The 27,984-nt window shown below is 39.8% G+C and overlaps 1 protein-coding gene across 1 annotated transcript; it reads right to left on the minus strand.

Annotated features, from left to right (window-relative positions):
* Positions 1 to 27,842, minus strand: LOC148899028 (tricarboxylate transport protein B, mitochondrial). Its single transcript, XM_088994073.1, has 9 exons — positions 27,342 to 27,842; positions 15,016 to 15,123; positions 13,755 to 13,854; positions 7,290 to 7,428; positions 7,117 to 7,201; positions 6,879 to 6,983; positions 2,877 to 2,992; positions 2,712 to 2,785; positions 1 to 2,520 (listed from the first exon to the last, which is right to left on the minus strand). The coding sequence occupies exons 1-9, from the start codon at positions 27,451 to 27,453 to the stop codon at positions 2,406 to 2,408; spliced, it is 954 nt and encodes a 317-aa protein (XP_088850199.1). The 5' UTR covers positions 27,454 to 27,842; the 3' UTR covers positions 1 to 2,405.
* Positions 27,843 to 27,984: the final 142 nt, after the last annotated feature.

Genomic DNA, 27,984 nt, shown 5'->3' on the forward strand with positions numbered 1-27,984 from the left:
TTTTTATACACATGTTATTTTTTAATTAAGAAAAGGGCAAATATCTGACTGTACTGTGTAAGATTTTTTTTTCCTAGCAAGTGATATTACCCAATGAAAGGGTAGACATGTTTAGCTTGACAACACCCAGCTACAAATTGAATATGCTGAAAATGATGGTACACATGAAATACAAAATACTGGTTGTAATGTCACAGAAAATCTCAGCGAGGAGACACAAAGACACTTCATAACGATATTGACCCAAAAGGCACATCAGTGAACCATTTCAAAAACCTCTCAACAAGGCATGGCACAGAAAGAGCCAGTTTCCAGGAGAATTTAGCATTTTGTACAACAAAAATATACTGTATATGTAAAATTAAAAGCTAACACATTTCTTTTTGTGCTGAATTTGTCGCAAATATGCCCAATTTGATATGAATGTAAAGTTTAACTCAAATTGTTATTTTTTTATTTTGGACAATTTCCTTTATGTTGGCCATAAACCACAATACTGAAAAAAAAGCCTTCTTAGATGAAGAATTTTAAAAGAAAGGAAAAAAAAGTAATCCAAAGACACATATGCCAACAGCATACTAAGGTGAAAAGCACTTAGATGTCTTCATTTGCATGTCAAATGTAAAACGCAGCAATTGGATACGTACATGGAGAATACATTTACTGTATATTTTCACATCTTAATACACTTTCAAATCCAGACTGGAATTTGGTGGGCAAAGACGATGACAATACAGCCATAACAATTTTTAGCATACAGATACAGCACATTCAAATTAATAAATACTGTTATAAATACACTGTATCTTGTTAAATTACCGTTTTCAAGTTTTATATCTGACAATGGGATAAAATATCTCCATATTTTACAACTACATGATTATTATGCAAATAAAACTGATGTATAAAAATAAAGTTTGTCTTCAAATAGTAAAATCATTCGATTAAAGGCTTGGTTGATGGATGCGACTGGAGTTTATTGGAATGAATGCCCAAAGAATGCAGCAGCAGAATGACAAACAGTTATATTAAAGGACAACCGACGTCTCTGGACAAGTTGTGTCCATAATTTGTAAAATGGCTTCAAATGACTTCTACTGAGCTGAGCGTATTTTACCAAGCTCCACCGCATATAGCTATATTTTACGTTTTAAGACTCGCGCAGAATATTCCGGAAGTCTTGTTTTTGAGTTGGTGACGAGTCCATACGTGACGTCACTGGAGGAACGCCTGACCGAAAAAAAGGACACAATGTAGCAGTCTTTCCATCACGTCGTTGCTATGCTTGTTTGGTCTGAAAACATCATGTTGCACCAAAAAGAGCTAGAAGAGGGCGACCAAGCTCCATATAAGGAATTTATCAGCCTGTGGAAACGGTTCGGCCTCGGTCGTCATTTGACTGCCTCTTTCTTGGTAATACCCCCAATGTTGCCTCAAAATGGCACGAAATAAATTCTTTAATCGATTGCAAACATGTATGCTTTCCTCTTCAGAACTATTTGAATCATATTCATAACTGGATGTGTAAGAAGAAAGCATATTCTCCAAATCTGAAGCCATTGTTTTGATTCTCCAGCAATGCAAGACGTCTTGGTGTGACGTCACGAAATGGGGGCGGGACTTTCTGAAAATGCCCAATTCGCAGCTCAATTTTTTGGCAGATTTTGGACACTTTAAGTCATTTTTATTGGTGTTTTGCATTTGAATAAAAATATCACTGCGTGTTTTGGGTATTTTAGATGCTATAAAACGTTTTTCTGATGTCAGTTACAAAAACAAAAAAGTGACGTCGGTTGTCCTTTAATGTATTATGTATTGTGTATTAAATATGCATTATTTTAGGATAACATCTGATTAAAAATGATGAAAATGACAGCTGATTACCCAACATACCAGTGACGTGCAGTCAGTGGAGGCAGGTGAGACAGTGCCTCGCCTGTCATCATGGAAAGCTGTCATGGAAATATCAAATGAAAAAAATAAATTAAACAGTTAGATGTATTTAGTGATTTGTACTTTAAAGTTCTTGTCCATTTAACTTCACCGTTTTAGGATTTTTTTTTTTTCAAAATCGCTGAATTTTCATTTACCGTTCAAATACTAAGTAGAGAGGAGCGGTGACGTCATTAATGACGTCAGCGCCTCACCAGCCATGAACCTCACCGCACGTCACTGCAACATACATCGATCTGCACGTTTTACGACAGTTGAATAAACTCATGTTAAGTCGTACATACCCAACCGTCCACTAGAGGGCGACAAAAGAAAATATGTACCCTTTGAATTTCTGTCATCACGGAACATTCTAAACCTCAACTTTTAACATTTATGATTAAAAAAAATCAAACCGTAGTGGGCTTTGTGTGTCCCAAGTAAAAAAAGCAGGGAAACGGCCATCTTGTGGTTCACTCCGTCTTCCAAACTCTGTTCAGAACCTTGACCACCTCCTCGTAGATGATGAAGACTATGGCCACATCCAGACATACACGACCCAGACGAGGTACGGTCCCCTTATAGAAACTATTGATGAGATAATGGAATGCGACAAGTTTTATAATGGTCACATTAACAGTAGAAAAAGTTTTAACATGATTACATATTCCTCTCATATGTTTTACATCACACAAAAATTAGCATTTGAACAGGGCTTTTCAGACTTTTTATAACTGCTACCAAAGCCAACTAATAAATAAAAGCAAGTTGTGACTTACGCTGCCAATCCTTCATATCGCAAAATCTTCACCGCGCAGTCCAGTGTGCTCTTATACTTATGTGCTTCTAAGCCCTTTGTCAGGAAACACAACACAAACATTCAAAATGCTGGCCACAACACACAAGCAACATCACTGGCAAAAAGGGAATCTGAAACTTCATACCTGCATCCTAGTCTTGATGACATCTAGCGGAGTGTTTCCAAACACGCTTGCTGCTCCGGCGATAGCGCCAAAAGCTCCAGTCACCACAGGATTGATTGATTTATTAGGATCATCACCTAATGACAAGAAATGAGATAACAATAAGCCCTAAACAATAACATGTGGAAAAACTCAAAAGAAGCTAACCAGGAAGAAAAACTCAATGAAGAGGCTATTATGGTATGTGTTCAACATGTTAATAGAGTGAACGCTGGCGCGTGTGGCTGCCGCTGCTCACCCACAGGAAAAACTCATCCTGTGACTGTAGAGTGACCTTGAAAGGCGCTTATAAATACAATATATTATTAATAATAGATCATACTATAGGAAAAGAAATAAGTAAAAAAAATACAGACCAAAAAAAGGGTCGCAAGTATTAGTGTGATATATTGTAATGTACATTTAGAGCCTGTTAAGCCACGCCCACGAAGAAAATGGGCATCTCCACAGCCCAATCAAATGTTTTTCTTCCTGTGACATACCCTTTGTGAGCAACATCGCTCTCTGGCGGTGTAAGATATATTCTTATAACATTCAAAATGCGGGTTGGAAAGACAATACAGTAAAGTCTCGTTATATCGATGTTCTCGGGAGTCGGAAAAAATATCGACATAACTGGACTATCGATATATCCGATCCTGCGGGCATGTAATTTTCTCCTTGAATTCATAGAAATAGTATCGTAATAAGCAGTACTATCGATATAACCGATATCGATATAACAAGACTTTATTGTAGTTTGTTTCATTTAATATGAAATTAAGTTTTAAAGGACAACCGACGCCTTCGGACAAGTTGTTTGCATAATTTGAAAAATTACTTCAAATGATTTCTACTGAGCGTATTTTATAAAGATTCCACGGCATATACAGTAAAGTCTCGTTATATCGATATTCAAGGGAGTCCGAAAAAATATCGATATAACCGGGACTATCGATATATCCGACCCTGTTTGCATGTAATTTTCTCCGTGCGTGCATAGAAATAGTATCGATATAACCGGGACTATCGATATATCCGATATCGATATAACGAGACTTTACTGTAGCTATATTTTACATTTTAAGACTCGCGCTGAATATTCAGGAAGTCTTGTTTTCGAGTTGATTACGATGCCTGACCTGATGTCACCTCTGGAACGCCCCTGACCGAGAAAGCGACACACAATGCATTTTGGGTACTTTGTTTGGTCTGAAAACTTCGTGTTGATGGCGAATTTAGAAGGAAAACACATAAATAACGCGATGGTGAATCGTTGTGTGTTGCACCAAGACTACGATTTGATACTCGACACAAATTCCCAGCAGACAAATCAGCCCATTTCCAACGGAGCTTGGGCGCCATCTTGTGCATTTTTTGGGACGCTACATTTCATCCAGATGCCTGGATGGAATTACTTCTTTAATCGGTTGCAAACATTTATGCTTTCCTCTTCAGAACCATTTGAATCATATTCATAACTGGATGTGTAACAAGAAAGCATCTTCTCCGAATCTGAAGCCATTGTTTTGATTCTCGAGCAATGCAAGACGTCCTGGCGTGATGTCACACGAACAAGGGGGCGGGACCTTCTGACACTCACCATCCCGAGGTTATTTTGAAGTAGTTTTGGGACACTTTAAGTCATTTTTAATGGTGTTTTTCATTTGACTAAAAATATCAGCCTGCGTGTTTTGGGTAGTTTAGATGCTATAAAACGTTTTTCTGATGTCAGTTAGGAAACAAAAAAAATGTGTCAGTAGTCCTTTAAATGACTAGAAACACAGTCATTAAAGCTCCAACATTCTGATGAAACCCATGTGTAACTCATTCACTGCTATTCCTGAATTGATTCGGGAATTGGAGAGCGCTACGTGGAGCGCCATTCCCGAATTTATTCCGGTTTTGGTTTTCCTTTAGCGGTGCTGATAAAGCGCTGGTCAGTCCTCTGGCAATGTTTTTCTCTCCTACTAGGGGGCATCATTTGCCTTTTGTACAGCCATCCCCATTTCAAGGTCAGATCACTCCAGACCCATATAACTTGGGAATTGACTCCTGCAATTTGAGTGAAAATGACAAAAACCCTGGCACTGGAGTGGACACATATTTGCACCTCAGCTGGCAGTGAACAGGTACATTTATGATTAGAAAATCAGAATCAGAAAACCTTTATTCGTCCTACAATGGGGAAATTTGCAGTCCACAGCAGCAATTTGAAAGGGGATTGGGTGGAGGGGGGTGAAAGGATAGAAAACAAGATATTCTAAGCATAACAAAATAAAAATGTCAACTGAACACTGTGCAAATGTAAATGTGCAAAACCGTTTCATAAAAAATTGTACATAGTGCAAGTATAAAGAAAGGCATATTGATATACAGTAAAGTCTCGTTATATCGATATTCAAGGGAGTCCGAAAAAATATCGATATAACCGGGACTATCGATATATCCGATCCTGCGCCGAACTGCATTAAACAAAAGCCGCCAAAAGAGGGCAGCCAAGCGCCATATAAGAAACGGAGCTGGCCATTAGCTCCCTTTTTTTTTGGGTGAGAGATGTTCCCCCAATGTTGCCTCAAAATGGCACATATAATTCTTTAATGATTGTAAACATGTATGCTTTAATCTTCAGAACTACAGTGTATTTGAAACATATTCATAACTGGATGTGTAACAAGAAAGCATATTATCCGAATCTGAATACATTGTTTGGATTCACAAGCAATGCAAGACGTCTTGGCGTGAAGTCATTTTTATTTGCATTTGAATAAAAAGTGACATCGGCTGTCCTTTAATACACAGTATGGAATGTTAATAATTTTCAAAATCATCGCGCTTCAGCAGACAAAACAAGAAACATTGTTGCAAAAAACGATTGCATTCATATACAGTACAGTGGGCATGTACATAACACAACAGGGAAACTGCAACGCTTACATCTTACTGTATTATGTATACAATTTAAAAAAGTCATCAATCTTCTTCTGCTTCCCATTTTTACCTTTTAACACAAACACTTCAATCTCGTCTGCTACACACGAGCTAGCGTCTGAAAATGAAAATGGCTCTGCTACACGGGTGCTGGGCACGTAACCAAGTCACCTGACCAAGTCGACCAATGGCGCGACTGATGGCGTGACACGTAACCAAGACACGTGACCAAGTTGACCAATGGCGCGACCGATGGCGCGACCGATGGCGTGTCACGTGACAAAGTCACACGGTCAAGTCGACCAATAGCGCGACCGATGGCGGCTCATGTGACCAAGTTGACCAATGGCGCGACCGATGGCGTGTCACGTGACAAAGTCACACGGCCAAGTCGACCAATAGCGCGACCGATGGCGGCTCATGTGACCAAGTCGACCAATGGCGCGACCGATGGCGGCTCACGTAACAAGACACGTGACCAAGTTGACCAATGGCGCGACGGATATATCGATATAAACAACAAAAATGGCCGGCGGGGGATGAAAAGGAGCACCGTAATAACCGGATTATCGTAATAACCGGGTATCGTACTAAACGGTACTAATTATACATAAAAAGACTAGAAATGTGCAAGGGAAATGAAAATAGTATCGTAATAAGCGGTACTATCGATATAACCGATATCGATATAACGAGACTTTACTGTATGTAGCTACATTGCATCAACCCATATTTACAATTGTCCAGTTTTTTTGTGGAATGAGCTCCAAATGACCTCCAGGGTCGGGATATAAAAATCACATGTTCATATTTCTGGTGTTGGGAAAAATCCTCCAGAATCATGTGGTCTGACTGAAAAAATACTTACCCAAATTGCGATATATGACTCGATACCAGTGATATGTTAATGGAATGGGCCGGAGGCTGCTGTTTTGGTTAACGGTGCATTTAGCAAAGTTCAAGGATGCAAAAAAAAGCACAATTCCATTTGCATGCTAACCTTGCCATTTTTTCTCAATCCCTTTCAAAGCATGCACACTCGAGTATTCTGACCTTTGTACCAGTTCTTGAGCGAGGTCATCACATAGAAGCGAATGGCCTGGTTGGAGCCTTGTTTGAGTACCGTTGCCGTGAGACCCTGGTAGGTCCCTCTTAAACCTATTGAAGCATAAAAGAGGTTGTCAAAAATCATCATGGTGGGACCGAGAATGAATTTGAGCTGCACTGCACCGCGTTCGGCCAGTAGGGGGCGCATAAGCTATGTTGATGGTGGCAGGAGGGAGAACTGAACCTTGAGCTCTGACGATCTCTCTGACTCCGTGGTAGAAGCCTCTGTACTTGGGGTTTGCTGAAGTCTGGTCATGGATGAATTTAACCTTGGTAAAATAAAAATAAAAATAAACACGTTTGGTCACATCATCTGAAGTTTTTTCATCGAACGCACTTTCCATTTTTGTTACATACCTTGATAGTTTCCATGGGGCAAACCACCAACATGGCCTCCATCACACCAGCACCGAGCCCACATAGCAAACCTCGTGTACTGTCCAGTCGACCCGACTCATCCCTTGCTTGGTTACTGAGGAACTCAAACACTCCAAACCTGATTTCAAACAAATTTAGAGCACAACAGACAGAGTGACAAGAGCATACTGGCCAGAGCTATCACACTGTATCGGTAGCGAGCTGCATAAGCAAATATATTGTCAATGATTTATTAGCAGTTTTGTCAAACCACAATGGCTGAAGGAGAAGAAATATGGATTTGGTTGGAGATTTACTGTTAAAGCCATTTTCAAGATGGACTGTTCAAGAAAAAAATGGACATAATCAAGAAAAGCGGTCAGTTTTTTCCTGACTAATGGCACCCTCTAGTGGACATGTACTAACTCACACCACACTTTTTTATTATACTAATATAATAATAATACATTTCATTTCGAAGTGCCTTTCAAAATTCTCAAGGTCACTTTACAGTCAGAGGATCAGTTTTTCTGTGGGTGAGCTGCAGATAATACATTTAATTTCTAAGCGCCTGGTCTGGATTGATTCAGACATAGCAATACTGAAGGCCTAGCAATGAGATCCAGGGACCGCCACTGCGTATTGCTCTTACTCTTCCCGATGGTCGTAATTCTCAACACAACTGTCAGTCTCCTTATGATGAAAGATTAAATTTAACTTAATCCACAGAATTATTTTAAATCGCCAACTGAAAGCATGCTATAAAGATGAGTTTATCAAGACTGACTGACCATTACAATTTTGTCAAATTATAGAAATCATATCAAAACATTGGCAAGTTATCATCTTGTAGACACAAAATGGAGTATCATATCATGTAAAAAAAGCCCAAAAGCAGGAATTTATTTCCACCACTATGCACTGTGCACCCTGTAAAAGGTTTCCAATGCAAGCAAGGCTAAAGCCCATCAAAAAACAACATGTTTATTCACCCTTTCACGCACCCTGGAACCTCATAACATGATAAACCGTCCACTGTAGTAACCGCTGTCCCTTGAAGGACAACCGACGTCTCTGAACAAGTTGTGTCCATAATTTGTAAAATGGCTTCAAATGACTTCTACTGAGCGTATTTTAATAAGATTCCACCGTATATAGCTATATTTTACATTTTAAGACTCGCTCTGAATATTCAGGAAGTCTTGTTTTTGAGTTGGTGACGATTCCGTACGTGATGTCATGAAAGGACCGTCCCCTGACCGTAAAAAAGACGCATTGTAGTGTCCTTCCATCACGTCAATGTATTTTGCTGTACATGTTTGGTCTGAGAACCATGTTGCACCCAAAAGCCGCCAGAAGAGGGAGTCCAAGCTCCATATAAGGAATTTATCAACCTGTGGAAGCGGAGGTGGCCACTGGAGGTCGCCATTTGGTGCCTCTTTTCTGATGATCCATTGTTGCCCCATAAATTATTTAATCGATTGCAAACATGTATGCTGTCCTCTGCAGATCTATTTGAATCATATTCATAACTGGATGTGTAACAAGAAAGCATATTCTCCGAATCTGAAGCCATTGTTTGGACTCTCCAGCAATGCAAGACATCTTGGCGTGACGTCACAAACTGAGGGCGGGACTTTCTGAAAATGCCCAATTCGCTGCAGAATTTTTTTGCAGATTTTGGACACTTTAAGTCATTTTTATTGGGGTTTTGCATTTGACTAAAAATATCATACTGCGTGTTTTGGGTATTTTAGATGCTATAAAACGTTTTTCTGATGCCAGTTAAAAAACAAAAAAGTGACGTCGGTTGCCCTTTAAAGGGTTAAAGCAGAGAAAACGGTTGTGTCTCGATATGGTCTTTCACGAAAAAAACGAACCCTTGATATGATATGAGAGACATCTGCCACAGAGGCCAGCCAGGTTGAAAGAGAAAGAGGGAGCTGAGCTCCAAGTGACAACACAATCAGGCTTTGTTGGACCAGAGCGTCCTTTACAAGGGGGTTATTTATAGACTGCGTCAGAAGGATGCTGCTTGCCCTGCCCGGTAAATCTATTTAAAAAAAAGGAGAAAAAAAAGCCAGGGTGGGAGGACAGACTGATGATGTTTTCTTGTTTGGCTTCTTCCATTCGATTCATCTTAACTTGTTTACTCACCATCCTAATAAGTCTCCCTTAAGTCCCCCAAAAGCCACTGTGTCTTTCTAACTCCATCTGCCTGTTTATCGCAAGATTTTTCTTCTGCTCATTAACTCTCCACATCTGCTCTTCTGTCGGACTCATCGTCTCACGCTCCTTTCAAGAAGTCCATGTAACGACTTTCATATGTGCTGGCTACATCTGGCTAAAAATAAATATATCAATAAGAATATAAAAATGCAAATAACGCTGAATTTGAGTGCCAATACTGTGACACTTTACCTTTCATTCAATTGGATAGTCAAGCTGTTCTCTGGCTGCCATTGTGGCTTTGACAGCTCCATAAGCGGTGCAGGTTTCCTTGCTTAAAACGTCCCCCTTGTATCCTGGCTGACAGGCCGAGATGAGTCAGAGCGCTGAACAACCTTCATTAAAGGATCTTTGGACAAGGTCAGCTTCAGCGAGAGGAATGAAGTAGACGAGCAGAAATGATAAATACACTCAAGACTTAAAGGACAACCGACGTCTCCGGACAAGTTGTGTCCATAATTTGTCAAATGGCTTCAAATGACTTCTACTGAGCGTATTTTACAAAGATTCCACGGCATCTAGCTATATTTTACGTTTTAAGACTCGCTCTGAATATTCAGGACGTCTTGTTTTTGAGTTGGTGACGAGTCCCTACGTGACGTCACTAAAGGACCGCTCCTGACCGTAAAAAAAGACGTATTGTAGCGGTCCTTCCATCACGTCAATGTATTTTGCTGGACTTGTTTGGTCTGGGGACCTCGTGTTGCACCCAATAGCCGCCAGAAGGCCAGAAGAGGGCGTCCAAGCGCCATATAAGGAAATTATGAGCCTGTGATAACGGAGGTGGCCACAGGAGGGCGCCATTTTGTGCCTCTTTTTTTGGATGAGAGATTTCCCCCCAAAATGGCACAAATAAATTGTTTAATCGATTGCAAACATGTATGCTTTCCTCTTCAGAACTATTTGAATCATATTCATAACTGGATGTGTAGCAAGTAAGCATATTCTCCGAATCTGAAGCCATTGTTTTGATTCACTAGCAATGCAAGACGTCTTGGCGTGACGTCATGAACTGGGGGTGGGACTTTCTGAAAATGCCCAATTCGCAGCTCAATTTTTGTCAGATTTTGGACATTTTAATTCATTTTTATTGGTGTTTTGCATTTGACTAAAAATATCATACTGCATGTTTTGGGTATTTTAGATGCCATAAAACGTTTTTCTGATGTCAGTTAAAAAACAAAAAAGTGACGTCGGTTGTCCTTTAAGAAATACTTGCAAAATTGAGGAAATAGAAACCCAAAAGATGGAGCAAAACCTTACGGCAAAGATATATTTATCAGTAATATGATGAAAATGAGCGTGATCATTATTTACGTTGGAAGTCAATATAAAGTGTATCAGAATCAGAATCAGAATCAGAATCAGAATCAGAATCAGAATACCTTTATTCGTCCCGCAATGGGGAAATTTGCAGTCCACAGCAGCAATTGAAGAGGGATGTGTATGTCCCCAAATATTCAAATTGCACCACTAATATTGCAGGTTTGTCCGACTGTAGACCAAATAATAATAATAATAATAATAATAATAATAATAATAATAATAATAATAATAATAATAATAATAATAATAATAATTTTAATTTACAAGCGCCTTGCAGAACACCCTAGTAGACTTTACAATTAAAAGAACAATACAGAGAACAATAAAACCATAAATAAATGACAAATGATAAAATAGCTGATTAAACTAAACCGTGAATTATGGAATCACATGTGATCCGTCTAGGTCTAGGATATATTCCCACTCATTGGATTGGATTAGCCATTTTTAGTCTCACAGTGGAGAAATATACATTTCACAGCAGCAAAGTGATGAAAGGAAGAGGAAAGGAAAGGAAGTAGAAAAACAAAATACAGAGCTGCAGTAAAGGCAGCCACTCTCACGATGCCATCTTGAAGTAAAAAAAAAAAACAACAATGTGACACACCAAAACAGATACAGACAGTCATTCAATCTTAAGCACTTTCTGCACCCTTTTTGTTGCGCGAAGCAGTTCTAGATGAAAGAGTAGAGGATCAAAGCATTCTTTTCACCAGTGACTCAGGGGACCTCCAGGTGGAATATGCATGTGTACTACAAGCTAAATGTTGAAAGCAAACACACAAGCTGTAGCATCCATTGACAAAAAGACACATTTCCTATCCCACGTAAATCCGCTTCAATTCCAAGCTGCGACAGTTCCACATACGCGTTGAAAAAGAATAAATAATAAAATAAATAAATAGAGGGCTGGCTGTCCAAGGAGACATTTTTTGTCCGATTGTGTATGTCATTCGGTAAGTGCTAAAAGGTCTATGAGGGGCAATTAAATATTGGGATGAATGAAATGCTGACGGGAGGAAGAGATCCGCTGCTCTCTCGTGTGCAGGCAATCACTTAATGGAATGGGATAAGGCGGGGGTTGGTTGGGGGGTAAAGAATAACGGGGGTGGGTGAGATGGGGAAGTCGCAGAATACCTTTATTCGTCCCGCAATGGGGAAATTTGCAGTCCACAGCAGCAATTGAAGAGGGATGTGTATGTCCCCAAATATTCAAATTGCACCACTAATGGAGGTGGATGAGATGGAAGACGGGAGTAAAAAAAAGACCACTAACACAACTAAATGGATCGATAACAGAATTACATTAAATGAAACAAAGAGACTGGGATACAAAAGCGACCAAAACAATCTTCTTCTTTTCCTTTCAGCTTTTCCCTTCAGGGGTTGCCACGGCGAATGATTATCCTCCATCTTCAGAGGTTTGATTGGCATGTTTGCTTTAGCCAAGCTTTTACGTTGGATGCTCTTCCTGACACAACCCTCTGTATTTATCCGGGCACAAGAAGACATTGGCTTGTGTGGCTACAGAATAAGCAACTATATTAAATTAATAAAGATGAAAATGCTCAGTAAAAGGCTCCCAAACACAAAATGGTCATCGGCACAGCAGCATTCAAATAAAGTAAATCTATACTCACAATGACAAGAACAAGAAGAAGAAGAAGAATAAGAAGAAGCAGAAGAAGAGGAAGAAGAAAAAGAAGAAGTGTCCTTGATAGCTTTCAAAGCTATCAAGGACACTTTACAGTCACAGACAAGCATAAAAAACAGATACAATAATAAATAAAATACAATTATCAATAGAAACAAGAGATAAAGCTACACATAAACTGCAATTTTAAATAGGTGGGTTTTGAGACGGGATTTGAAGGTAGGAAGAGAATCAATGTTACGAATATTGGGAGGAATAAAATAGTCATAATAGGTGAACGTCACTGCATGCTATTTGAGCAATTTATTAAATCAAAAAGTGCTTCCTCAATCTTAGTTATACTATTTCAGAGTTTGAGGTGTCAAAAAGAAAACATATTTTAGTTCACCAAAACCTTGTTTTCTTGTTTGGTTGGTTGGCTCCAGGATCTGAGCAATGGATGTTGATAACCTATTTAAACTGTTGCCTTCAGTCAGTCAAAATGTTCCTGCTGTGGCTTAAAACTCAACATGGTTCCCATGAACAAAGATAAACAAAGTGACAAAATCGACCCCCCAGCATGCCACCTCTTCACACACACACATGCACTCGCACAGACACACACACTGTAGCCCACTGAGACTCTGTCTGGCTTTGAGTGGCATCATTGCTCTGCTTGACTGAACCTTTCTCTCCATCACAAGCAGATGCAGCAGAACACACGTGCACACACATACGGTTATGCAAACAACAAAAACTAAAAAGACAGTAAACCACCTGTCATGGCTTTATTCAGTGTGTGTTTGCTTGTGTGTGTTCATGTGCAAGTGTGTGTGTGTGTTTGCATTTGACAGGAGGTAAATGCCATTACTATGAGAGAACCACAACACCATCACTCTCGAAAGCGGTGTGGCATTTCTGCTACGCGTGGCGGGTAATGGGCCAGAATAATTGGATTGCGTGAGCTGGCGCTTCCAGGTAAGACGACGGCAGCAGTGCACTGTTCTTTTTACTCAAGCCTTCAAGCAGCAACCAGTCAAAAAAGGAGATGACGCTACAAATATGTTGAGATTTCGATCCCAACATGTGACTGCAAATTGAATGCTTTCAGGTGTTCCTTGTGTTCATCAGTGTCAATTGTATGACGTTGGTAATAACCAGTGATTACCTAGTGGTAAGCATATCAGATAGATCATTGAGGCGAGTTGATTAAATCCTGCTTCCAAAGGTTGATCCATTTCACAAAAGACCACCTGTGTTTGGAATTTATTGCCTACCTGACTGCGGATTTAGGAATGGAGCCATACAGCAGTGAGCTGAGTCCTCTGTAGAGTCCTTTGACACCGTGACTCTGTACTGTCTGCTTTACGCAGTCACCTAGATGATGAAAAGGAGATGATTGGGTTATCAAATTTCATTTAGTTGGTCTGAAAATAATCTATTTACTATGTAGTATGATGTGGTTACAGAAAAAACAATTATCCGTACATACAATAAGTACTCGAGCCATCAGTGTATCTATCCACTGTTGCCATTGAAAATCATACTCAAAATGACACTGATTTAGAACTTATGTAAGTAAATTAGACCGATAATTATTTATGTTGATAATGTGCCATTTTTGTTTGGTTGTGCGTTGTGAGAATTTTCTAACAAATGGCAAAATCAGTTGTAATTTTGACCCTGATTTAAAAACATATACTTTCACTAATTTCACAGAAGAGGACTTTCTTTTTCCTTTTTCTTTTTGGGGGGGGGGGGGGGGGGGGGGGGGGGGTGAGGGGGTTGCCAAACAAATTTAGTGCAATACAGACTTTACCAATACAGACTTGACCTTACAGGAAAAAAAAAATCCGGCATTTGCTTTCCCAAACCTCAATTAATAAATATTACTAAATACATTATGATTGCACATTATTTTAATATACAAAGTCTTCAGAATCAAAGCAAAAACAATCCATTTTTTTTATTTGTTGACAAGTAAAAATTAAACAGGCTTTTGTGTTTTAAGATTTAAGATCAAGCTAGCGAGAATTAGCGTTACTCCAAAATGATGCAATAAAATACAACTTTATTGACACAGAGCTTTCACGACAAACAAAATGCGTTGATTATTTGTTTAGCTAACAGCAACTCTGTTAGCAAATGTTAGCCTCCACGTGATGCGTTTTAAGGAAGTTGACAAGGAAAAACAACCCTGGCAAAGGAATGCACTGGTGAGCAGATGAAGCGGCAGCTGTCAGGACTCGGCAGCGCTCATTAGCATGTTCCCCAATTTGTGGCGCATGTCAACAGATCCTGCGTGTTTGTGTGTGCGCATGTTGAAGTGAAAGAAACTTTCACAGAAACATCCAGGAATACTAATGCACCTGGGAATGTAATTAGATAACGAGCTCGTGTGCGGCAGTAGAGCTTTTACTTTTATGTCTATTTTTTTAACCTATCTAATTTTCTTTACAATGTTTGAATTAATATCTGACTGTGTTTTGCAAAAAAAAAATTACTGTGTAATTTACATTACCCTCTCGCCAAACTCACCAATTCCTCTGTATTTGGGAGGGTTGGCCTTCTCGTCCAACTGCAATTGTGTCTTTACATACTCAGTGGGGAAGGTAATGCAAATCTCGATGCCGCCAGCAATACCACCTGGAAAAACGAGAACATCTCGTCAAATCCAAATTAAGTCAGCTTTAAAATTGGTGGTAAACATAGCTTTTCCTTTAGCTTGTTTAGCTTCAGGCTGCACGTTGCAAGCAGTCTCTCCCTGCATGACAACAAGGTGCTGTGATGTCACAGATCGTTGGAAAAGGACTTTCCCTCCATAAACATTGAAAGCCGGGCTGGCGAGCGAGCAAGAGGAATGAGCTAGTTGAGAATGAATCAAACCCACACACACTCGAACCACTCAGACAGAGTGACAAGGAGGACATGTGGGTCTTTTGCCCTAACCATGCATTTGATATGACAGCATGCAGTCAGGTAGATAGTGAGCTAATCAATCCTCCAATAAAAACAATGGCGAATCCACCATTTGGTATTTTTATGTAAGGATTATTTAACTCGCTTTCTACCTCATGCTCTCATACCAAACAAATGATTCCGGGTGAAGAATTAAAAGATTGTAAGATTGTGCCTGAACTTCAAAAGGAAGACGATGGAAGTGAATGTGATTATACCTCTCGACTATTATGATTCAAAACGGCTACAGCATTGACTTTTTGGGTGGTGTTAACTACTTCCACCTCTAGGGGGCACTGCATAGCGCCATAATGCTATTTTATGTGGTTGTAACTACTTCCACCACTAGGGGCCACTGCACCGCACTTTAATGCAACCATCAAGCGCAGAATAATGGAGTTCATTTAGTTCGAGTACAGTATCACTAAAATGAAAGTAAGAGAATGAAATAAAATAAGACATGAACCCATTTCACAGACGGGCAAGAAAGCTATCCGAAAACCTGCTGTCGAACGCACGAGACAGATGAGTCACATGGGAAGGAGGAAGGACACAGAGAAGGATGACATTAATTAAATCATGGCACCTGCTGGGAGGGGCTCCATTACACAGGCCAAGACCCTCCATTAACTGAATGACATACACGCACGCACGCACGCACGCACACACACACACACACACACACACACACACACACACACACACACACACACACACACACACACACGCACACGCGCACACGCACGCACACACACACACACACTATCTGCTAACACACGTAAGCATAGACATCACAAAGTGCTGGGAAATGAAAGCAAAACGCCATTGACAAGGAAATAAAAATGCTTTATAGCCATTCATTCATAGCACACAAGTGGATTCCAGACATTGCCCACATCCTAACTTGACTTTATCACATTTATTCACCATCTCATTGCTCCCATCAATTTCATCATACCATCTGGTGCATGAACTGATTTAATTTCAGGGAAATCAATAAGGGTGAGATGGTTTTTTTTAAACTTTAATCCAATCAAGTGCTGCGGTAAAATACATGCCAGCCTGTATAAAAATTTCACACAAATTGAGAGGAGTGGAACTTGATCACAGCCTTGTCCGGTGCTGTGTGAACGACCATAGTAATCAGGAAATAGCTACCATATTATCCCGCGTATAAGGCGCACCCAAAAGCCTTGATTTTCTTCAAAAGATGACCCTGCGCCTTATATGAAGGTGTGTGTGCCTTATATGTGAAATAATATTGAGCCACAACAGGTCTTGCAAATACTGTCAGCAGCCAGCGACTCAATTTCCCCCTTTCGAATAAGTAGTGCGTAACCCCAGCCTCTACTTTAGCGCCTTATATTTGGAAAACTTTTATGTTTATATATTATAATTGGAAAAGTTTTTTTCATTCATTGAAGGTGCGCCTTATAGTCCAGTGTGCCTTGTATGTGGAAAATGTTTGAAAATACACCATTCCTTGGGGGTGCGCCTTATACACCAGAAAATACGGTATTCTTTTTTTTCCTCTAGGGCCAAGTTCTGATTGTAGAAGTACATTATTTTCTGGCCAGTAAATAAGTGTCAATTTTAAATATTTTGTCAAAATTCATGTTGCACTTCTTATCCTGTTTTTTTTGTCAGGGTTTTGGTTTGTTCAATGATGGAAAAAGTTGTAATTTGGATTTGGCATACGGTACATTTCTTGTGACACCAGTCCTGGAAGCTCATATTATAGATTATTCCATTCATTGCCTCAAAGCAGAATGTTGAGCGTAATGATCTCAAAAAATCCTTCGGACACAGCGGCCCTCCAACGGTTAACAGAAGTCACATGATTTTACCCACCCCTTCACACCAGCCATGATGATGTAGCCTAATCGGGTCACTGCGTCTCGGGCAAGAGGGGATACAATCAACCTCATTCATGAGCACAGAAGAAAACAAGCGAAGAGCCTGCAGCCAGCACGGCACGTGTGTCGAATCTTCAGACTCTGTAAATCCAATCCATCTGGGCTTGTCGGGTCTGCGTTTATAGTTTGGCACACATTCGCAACAACAAACACACATGAAATGAATGCAGCGGCTGTGGAAAAAACGTGGGTTACATGAGCCAAATAGCCATTAATCTTTATTTTCAAACCATACCGCAAGCACCTTCCCATCGTCCATCCTCACTCCTGCCACCGGTGACTCGTCTCACACAGTCATAAAATCAATATGTTCACAGAGATCCGTGACATTTACTATTAGGCCCAGAAAGGAATGGAAACGGAACTGGAGTGATATTCGGTCCAAAGTGTAACACAAAGAGACAAACATTTGTCAAAAATCAGTTTTGTCACACGGCAGAGAAACAGGCTGCTAGGATGAAAAATGGAAAAATACTTCCTCCTGCTACTTCTAAACATAACATACTGATTCTGCAACTAAATTATTATTCAAGTAATCTGTTAGTTATATACAATACAATACATATTTATTTAGATAGCAACACCTGAAGCTGTAACAAAGTGCTTAACATGGACAACTATCATATACAGGAAATAGAAAACTCACAAAGACAGTAGAAAGCACCAGAGAATAAAACTACAATCAAATATTATTTTGTTGCTCTGGCCTGATGTTGATCTTATTTCAATACAGATGATCCCCTACTAGCGAACATTTGCGTTACGAACAACGGTACATACGAACATTTTTGTAGTAAGTCTTCTCTCCAGTTGTACATATACATATGTTTATAGAGAACATATTTTATTATATATTTATTTTTCAGTACACACCAATACAGGTTACTTATACAAGCCTTAAACATAGTTATATAAACATTAAAGATACTTAAATAAGCCTTAAACATACATTCCATACAAAATATAGCACTGAAGCAACTTACGAACAATTCCACCTTACAAACGACTATTCGGAACGTATCTCGTGCGTAAATTGGGGAGCGTCTGTAATTGATTAATCTGAACAATTGGCCACTTTTGGGGGAAATTGTTTTTTTATCTTTATCTTAAAAAGTGTTCATGTTGAAAAAAATAACAGATTTCTGTCCATTTTGAATGATCTCGACATGCACTATTAAATCGAGCAGATGATTAATTGGTCAAAACCTTTGCGGCTTTTTGTGAATTTTGCTGCAACCATTTCATACACAACTTTTTGCCTGCAACTACAGTAATCCCTCGTTTTTCGCGGTCAACTCATTCACTGTCAGACATGTGCAAGAATGTGTCCACTCCAGTGCCAGGGTTTTTGTCATTGTTACTGAAATTCTAGGAACCAAATACAGTAAAGTCTCGTTATATCGATATCGGTTATATCGATAGTACCGCTTATTACGATACTATTTTCATTTCCCTTGCACATTTCTAGTCTTTTTATGTATAATTAGTACTGTTTAGTACGATACCCGGTTATTACGATAATCCGGTTATTACGGTGCTCCTTTTCATCCCCCGCCGGCCATTTTTGTTGTTTATATCGATATATCCGTCGCGCCATTGGTCAACTTGGTCACGTGTCTTGTTACGTGAGCCGCCATCGGTCGCGCCATTGGTCGACTTGGTCACATGAGCCGCCATCGGTCGCGCTATTGGTCGACTTGGCCGTGTGACTTTGTCACGTGACACGCCATCGGTCGCGCCATTGGTCAACTTGGTCACATGAGCCGCCATCGGTCGCGCTATTGGTCGACTTGACCGTGTGACTTTGTCACGTGACACGCCATCGGTCGCGCCATCGGTCGCGCCATTGGTCAACTTGGTCACGTGTCTTGGTTACGTGTCACGCCATCAGTCGCGCCATTGGTCGACTTGGTCAGGTGACTTGGTTACGTGCCCAGCACCCGTGTAGCAGAGCCATTTTCATTTTCAGACGCTAGCTCGTGTGTAGCAGACGAGATTGAAGTGTTTGTGTTAAAAGGTAAAAATGGGAAGCAGAAGAAGATTGATGACTTTTTTAAATTGTATACATAATACAGTAAGATGTAAGCGTTGCAGTTTCCCTGTTGTGTTATGTACATGCCCACTGTACTGTATATGAATGCAATCGTTTTTTGCAACAATGTTTCTTGTTTTGTCTGCTGAAGCGCGATGATTTTGAAAATTATTAACATTCCATACTGTGTATTAAAGGACAGCCGATGTCACTTTTTATTCAAATGCAAATAAAAATGACTTCACGCCAAGACGTCTTGCATTGCTTGTGAATCCAAACAATGGCTTCAGATTCGGAGAATATGCTTTCTTGTTACACATCCAGTTATGAATATGTTTCAAATACACTGTAGTTCTGAAGATTAAAGCATACATGTTTACAATCATTAAAGAATTATATGTGCCATTTTGAGGCAACATTGGGGGAACATCTAATGGCCAGCTCCGTTTCTTATATGGCGCTTGGCTGCCCTCTTTTGGCGGCTTTTGTTTAATGCAGTTCGGCGCAGGATCGGATATATCGATAGTCCCGTTATATCGATATTTTTTCGGACTCCCTTGAATATCGATATAACGAGACTTTACTGTAATATCATTAAAGGACAACCGACACCATTTTTTTGTTTCCTAACTGACATCAGATAAATGTTTTATAGCATCTAAAATACCCAAAACACGCAGGCTGATATATTTAGTCAAATGCAAAACACCAATAAAAATGACTTCAAGTGTCCAAAATCTGCCACAAATCAGCTCGAAACGGGAGATTTTCATAAAGTCCCGCCCCCAATTCGCGACGTCACGTCAAGTCGTCTTGCCTTGCTCAAGAAACAAAACAATGGGCTCACGGAGTTCAGATTCGGAGAAGATCTTCTTCTTTTCCTTTCGGCTTTTCCCTTTAAGGGGTCGCCACAGCAAATCAGTGTGCTCCATCTTTAGAGGTTTGATCCGCATGTTTGTTTTGGTCAAGCTTTTACGTCGGATGCCCTTCCTGACATAACCCTCGGTATTTATTCGGGCTTAGGACCGGCACAAGAAGACATATGTCCCTTTGTGGCTACAGAACAAGCAACTCGCTCAGTAAAAGGCTCCTAAACACAAATTGTATAACTTGGGAATTAACTTCTTTTCATCTGATGAAAGAAGAGAGTGTAAGGTTTCTAACGCTGTATAGAATGTTTGTGTCGTCTTAAAACTCAGTATTCTGCGGGTCCTGCAATTTCAGTGAGAATGACAAAAACCCTGGCTTGAGTGGACACATTTTTGCACATCGTCTGGCAATGAATGAGTTCTGTTTGAAAGGGAGATATATAATAAATAAGGCGATTTATTGTGTTATGGCACCACTGTTTGATTAAATGTGGTATAATGATAGAAATGAATCTAGAGGAGGGATTTGTAACAGTGAAGTGAAGTGAAGTGAAGTGAAGAGCATGAACATCTAATATGTTGTTCTTGGCCAAATGGAAAATCAATAACATTAGGAGAATGTCTCTCCGGCTCATATGTCAGTAGCAATGATAGAAGAGAGATTTAATTTGTGATAATGTGGGGTCTACTTAATATGAATTGTAATGTTGTGATGTTAGCATTTTCTTTTCATTAGCCAGTGTATATTTTCAATTAAAATTGTCCTTCAGACATTTAGTATCACAGATTTTCAAAATGTCACTGCATTCATCAAGCACAAATCATTGCAGATACATCCACATGCACAAGTCAATTATAAATAAACTAAATCTGACCCCTGATGCTTTCCTGTTATTCATCCAGTTATGAATATGATTCAAATAGTTCTGAAGAGGAAAGGAAAATAAAGGTTTGCAATCGATTAAAGGAGTCCTCCCATATCAATTCGAGCCATCAATGACAGCAATGTAGCACCTCAAAAAATGCAGAAGATTGCGCCCAAGCTCCGTTGGAAATGGGCTGATTTGTCTGCTGGGAATATGTGTCAGTGAATATCAAATAAAAGTCTTGGTGCAACACACAACGATTCACCATTGCGTTATTTATGTGTTTTCCTTACAATTTCGCCATCAATACGGATCAACACAAGTTTTCAGACCAAACAAAGTACCGCAAAATGCATTGTGTGTCGCTTTCTCGGTCAAGGGCGTTCCAAATGTGACGTCACGTAGGGGATCGTCATTAACTCGAAAAGACTTCCTGAATATTTAGCGCGAGTATTAAAACGTAAAATACGTATAGCTATATGCCATGGAATCTTTGTAATATGCTCAGTAGAAGTCATTTGAAGTGATTTTACAAATTATGGACACAACTTGTCCGGAGGCGTCTGTTGTCCTTTAAATATCATACACGTGAATCGAGTTTTGGTATTGTCGAACATTTATAAATAACATTCAATTGATTACCTGAAAACCCTCTTCTGCCTGCTTCAGTGACCTTAATGACCTGCATCTTCTCACAAGTTTCCGGACAAACATAAATAATGCATACTTTAAGTCAAGTTGAAGTACATCAATCTCTTGAAACTGATTTGTTCCATTAAATCACAGCCAAATAGCAAACACAATTAATTTTCAAACAATCAATATTGCACAGCTATCATCGCGCATGCTCGTGTGTGCATGTGCCAGCCAATTAATAAATACATGAATGGATTCATTAATAATCCACATGTTGCTCATTTGAAATTCTTAGGATGAGAATGGAGGAAAATGTTATTCTATACATATTTAAATGGGAAGAAGCCAAAGGAACGGCTTTCAATTGATAGCAGCAAGAAAGATAAAAAGAATTATTCATTTTGGTATGTGGCCTTTCTAGGTTTCCTCTGTCTTATTGTTCACTTGTTTGGCCAATCAGATAAGTATGCTTGTCACCCGTGATATATAATCAGAATTTTCTCATTCAGCCGGAATGAGTATCAAAAATAACTACCTGTACACAGACTGAAATTGAACACTAGAACTCACACTTTTTCAGCAGGGAAATGACCAAGTCAAAATGATCTACCCATGATATTTATTGAAAAATAAATTGAGGATTCTAGTAACGTATGTTTATGTATAACCACATATGTTGCACAACACAGCATAATTATGTAAATTTTTTGCCATTACCTGAGTTTACTCTAACTGGCAGACGATACAAACACACTTTGAAAATGTCATCGTGAAAAAAAGTCCTCCCATTCCCGACGAAAGTGATACTTTTTTTCTTCTTACTTGGTACAACTCCACCAGTCATTTTTATACCCTAGCTTACGTTTAAGAGGAAAAAAAAACTGAAAAGTTAGGATGTAACTAATGGCTAGTTTAACTTTGCAACGTTCAGGTGCGTAGTTTGAGCACGCACTGTACCTAATAAGGAGATGTCATCTGATTGGTTGTCCGGTCTGTCAATCAAGCAAAGGGATGGCTGATAGGCTGACATCTATTTTTTTCAAAATAACTCAACTTTATTTATGTAGCGTTAGTTCATGCCATTGTCACATCACCTTGTCATGCGATCGACCAATACAATCCGACTTACAACCGGGTTCCGTTCCGACCAACCAATCACTCAATCGTAAGTCAAAATGGTCGTAAATAGAAATCCATTCAAAATGGCTGACGCGAGGGTTATACTAAAAGATAGTACACAATGTCAATCTGTTGTTTTTAAGCAACTTTTTCTGTTGAATACTGTTATATACCAAACTGTTTACAGTTCATTTATAAATGTTATACTTTTTAGTGTCACTTTTATCATTTTATATTTCATATTATCAATTTATATTTTATATGGTGGGTTAAAGAAAACATACGTAAAGAATACATTATTATTATTATTAAGACAAAATATACTGTAGGTACAAATACAACATTAAGCATGTAAAAAAAGTAGAAAAATGCTAAATACGTAGATACATATGTACATAAATAATGCCTGGGAAAAAAAAACAACAACAAACAAATTAAAGTCCACTGGTGCTTAGCTGTACATCATCAAATTTAAAAAATTGAGTCTGGCGGTCCAGGTCGTAAGTACAGGTGGTCATAAGTCGAGCCGGTCGTAAGAAGGATGGTACATTGAGTACCTTGGAGATCGACGTATTGAGCACCCCTGCTCTCGAAACAAATACCTGCAGGTCAACTTTGAAAGGAGTGGTTAGGTGACTTGTAATAAATAAATGAATATGACCATTTCTCCACTGTGAGACTAATAAAGGCATATCCAATCCAATCCAATCCAATTTTGAATGCTGTCAAGGTACGCACATGAAAGAAAAAGCTCAACCCGAAGGAGACATTTTGCTGAGTCACTTCCACTGAAAACCAGCGACAAGTCTGTCAACCGGGACGTGTGGAGGGCACTGACGGCAAGAGCCAGGGAATAAACGCACACTTTGACGAGCGCTCTGAGCCAGAGAGGAGACAAGCACTCAGAAAGGCTCGCTGGCTGCCTGAGGGTTCCGAAAGCAAACGGGATATTTCCACAAAACCATTAGAAATCGACAGGGGGGGGGGGGATCCAGCTACAGAATAAACGTTCATTCCTTCTGTCACAGAAAAAGCCTTTCAAGGAACAACACATCAGAGGTCCATTTTTGGCCTCTTTGCCCCCAGGCCTAAAAGGCCCTTGTTCTGTGTCCCAACTACAACCATCAGCAGAGTGAGAGGAGTCGAACTAACCAATGGCAGCAAAGAACGCTTTGGCAATTGTGCACCACTCGCTGTCCTTTGTATGTGGGTCAAAGTACCATTAAGCTTTGACCTTCTACTACTTCGAGGCGCCCTCGGGCGTGCACTTAAGAATCTTCTCATTTCGCAAGGACAATGCAAAATGGCGTGAATTCGGACTGGAGAGGAAACGCACAGTCACTCTCCACCTAAATTGGGTTTTATCTCAGCATCTTGGTCATGGGGAGGACCGCAGGATTGTGACGCTGCTGTCATTGCAAAACTGGACGGACAGGCTGGAAATGAGCTACAGCGACAGGACGGGGGAAGAGGGTGCAACTGGGGGGAGACGGATTCCCAACAGGGCCATTGAAATGATGGCACCGAGCAACAAGGGAAAATTGCAGAGAAAGACACAATTATGTCAAATGTGGAATCACGTTCATGTTTAGAATTCAACACCAAATTGATTATTTGGGAAACATGAGGCATACCATGACATCGAATATGGCATCTGTGGAGTAAAAAAAAATCTGCTTTTGATTGACACTTTAACTCATTCCCTGCCAGACATGTGCAAAAATGTGTCCACTCCAGTGCCAGGGTTTTTGTCGTTGTCAATCAAATTCCAGGACCCACTGAATAGAGTTTTAGGACCACATAAACAGTCAATGCAGTGTAAGAAACCTTAGACTCTCTTCTTTCATCAGAAAAAAGTATCTATTCACTAGCTAGCTAGCTTGCTATCTATTTGAGTTACTTCCGGGTTCGGTGAACACTGGCGCGTGTGGCTGCTGCAGCTCACCCACAGAAAAACGTATCTTGTGACTGTAAAGTGACCTTGAGAGTTTTGAAAGGCGCTTATAAATGAAATGTATTATTATTATTATTATTATTATTTCCTAACTTATCTGGGTCTGGAGTTATCTGAGCTCGAAATGAGGGTGGCTGTCCAAAACACAATGCAATGCATACATATTGCTTTATATAGCACTTTAACAACAGCTGAAGCTGGAACAAAGCGCTAACATGGAAAAAAAGGAAAATGTTGCCCCCTCGTGGAATGGAAATAAACTCTGCCAGAGGTCTCGCTGGTGTTTGATCGGCACACCAGCAAAAAAAAACAAAACCCGAACAAATTCAGGAATGGCACTCCACATCATATTTAAAATTCCCGAATGCAGGAATGACAGTGCAAAAAATGTTTGATATTAGTTTCTCATTAGTTTTCATTTACTATAATAATTTTAGTGGTATCAGGGAATTATATATATATATATATATATATATATATATATTGTGCACACATGGTATCAGCACTGTCATGACACTGGAATACGTACATCTTGACATGTATGTTCACATGCATACATAATAAAGAAATACCTTTTAACTCATTTGCGCAATGACCGATTTTTTATTTGGGAACCGGGTAGAGTGAACGCTGACGCGAATGGCTTCCGCTGCTCACCCGCACAAAAAAATCCAGTGACTGTAAAGTGTCCTTGAGAGTTTTGAAAGGAGCTTAGAAATTAAATGTATTATATTATTATTATAAAAGTGTGACGTGGAGCGCCATTCCCGAATTTATTCAGGTTTTGGTTATTATTGCGGGGTTGGCGATAAAGCACTGGTCAGACCTCAGGCAATGTTTTTTCCTTCCGCGAGGGGGCAACATTTGCTTTTTGTCCATGTTAGCGCTTTGTTAGTTTTAGCTGTTGTGAAAGTGCTATATGAATCAGTATTTATGTATGAATTGTATTTTGTACAGCCACCCCCATTTCAAGCTCAGATCACTCCAGACCCATAAAAATTAGGAATTAATTCTTTTTTCTGATGAAAGAGAGTCAAAGGTTTCTTACGCTGAATTGAATGTTTAAGTAGTCCTAAAATTTAGTATTCTGTGGCTCCTGTAATTTGAGTGAAAATGACAAAAACCCTGGCACTGGACACATTTTTCACCTCGTCTGGCAGTGAATGTGTTCAAATGTATGATACTTAATGGTAGTAACACAAGGCCTTTTTTTAATCTTTAAATATTTTACAGTCATTGGGTAAATGTTTCGGACACACACACACACACACAGAGTTGAAATCAACAGACAGTCTGTTTCTACCACACGGGAACCCCACTGAAATTCCCACTCCAATCACCTGAAAATCCTACCACACACTGATTAATGGCACCGTGGGCGGCCTCAACAACAAGGACTCATGTGAGACAAATACAAAAAGTTTAAAGCAATCACTAACACAAGAGAACAACATGGAAAATAATCTTTTTTTGTCTGGGTCTCACACACAAACTCCAAGAGAGCTACGACATCCCTGTACGAGATGGTGTTGCATAATTTTGGATGAAAGAAAAATGAGCATGGCTTTTGAGTTGAACACAAACATTAATCATTGAATCCTAGCTTCTCATGTTAATTATGAGGGTGAAAAATGGCAAAACATTCATCTCACATGTGAACACAGTATGGCTATGTCTGGCATAAATAAGTAAGTGTTGCAGCTGGCAGGGATTGAAAGTGTTTGTTGCAATGAGAAGAGAGTTTATGGAGTGAATGGGGAATGACAAAAGCCCCTGATGTTCAATTTAAACAATGACGTAAGTCAGCATTTGCCATTGTACACTAGTTAGTTGCATGTGTTTAAATTAAAATATTTTGCGAGCAAAAGAACATTCTCGTTTTTTTGGGTGTGTTTTTTGTACTTGGATAGGTCATAAAAGCAAATAGTTTCATATTTACTGCTAACATGACCTGTTAACTTTTCACAAAAAGTGACATTTATTTGCTTTTTGATCAGAAAGTATAGTGTTTTACGTAAAACCAAACCATATTTTAAGCCTGACATTAAAACACCAGAAAAAGCTCGAGAGTAGTACCGTCAGAACAACATACTGTATGGTGGATCTTTAAAGCAGAGTGAAAATTCTCAAATGGCTTTTAGTATGGGAACTCTAGCTACAAAAACAGATAAAAAATATACATGTTGAAAACGAATTTGGGGTGTTTGGGAAACTGGGACGGATTAAGAACATGTCCATTTATTTAAATGAGGAAAGATGATTTTAAAATATGAGTCTATTTACTGAGGAGTGGCTCGGGATACACTGATCGCATAAGTAAATTAAAGATAATAATAATAAAGCACCACATGAAAGACCAGAAAGAGTAAAGAAAAATAAAGATCAACTGGTGACATATTTGTTCAGATTGGCTTCAAGGTACCAAGTAAGGCGGACGTTTTGGAAAAGTAATCATACGCGACGACATTTTATGTCACTTTACGTGAGTTTAGTGTGAAAATGATCCGCACCTACCTGCTAGAATCGCCTTCCCCGGGTGGGTTAACTTGGATTTCCCCGCTGGTGCCGCCGCCGCCAAACACCTCGGCGTGTGGAAAGGGCTTCCAACTGTTCCTTTTGTTTCCATTTTAATATAATCAGCTCAGCTCGAGAAAAATGTCTGGCTGTTGTGTATTAATCTTTCCAGTGACTGAGCTGGAACTGAGACTCAGTCACACAAACACACACACGGATGTAAGGCGGCTGTCTCGCACGCCCTCCCTGACTCAGGTGGACGCGCGTGAACGCGCGCGACGGCCCAGTGCACGTATTCACAGTTGGACACGCGTGGACTGCCGTGGGAACTTCGAACTCGTAGCTGCAACGTGTCACCATGGCGACGGGAGAATCGAAAAGTAGATGGTGAAGCAACCCGGAAGTCGGAAACGGCGGAGTTAAGAACGAGGCGCTGTCGCTGCGTTTCAACTTTGATGTCCTCGCGTAAAGCGCGTTTGAGTGTTGAGCGACACGAGATGTCTCGAGGTGGAGGGCGTGGCGCAGGCGTTCCTTTTCTGGATTTTCGGCGAAAGAAATAAAAATATGGTTTTGTTTTTCCTTAGAGACATGAGACACGAGAACGTTTTATCACCAGTGAGCGAGAGGGCTGAAATTACACGTT

Source organism: Hippocampus bargibanti, linkage group LG04, assembly GCF_051943395.1.
Source record: "Hippocampus bargibanti isolate YZ-2025 linkage group LG04, ASM5194339v1, whole genome shotgun sequence".
Lineage (NCBI taxonomy): Eukaryota > Metazoa > Chordata > Actinopteri > Syngnathiformes > Syngnathidae > Hippocampus > Hippocampus bargibanti.

Coding starts and splice junctions, on each gene's coding strand:
- LOC148899028 (XM_088994073.1), bottom strand. CDS start 27,453: ATGGAAACAAAAGGAACAGTTGGAAGCCCTTTCCACACGCCGAGGTGT. Junction 15,124..27,341: donor GGGGAAGGCGATTCTAGCAG/GTAGGTGCGGAT, acceptor TCGTTTTTCCAG/GTGGTATTGCTGGCGGCATC. Junction 13,855..15,015: donor TCCCAAATACAGAGGAATTG/GTGAGTTTGGCG, acceptor TTCATCATCTAG/GTGACTGCGTAAAGCAGACA.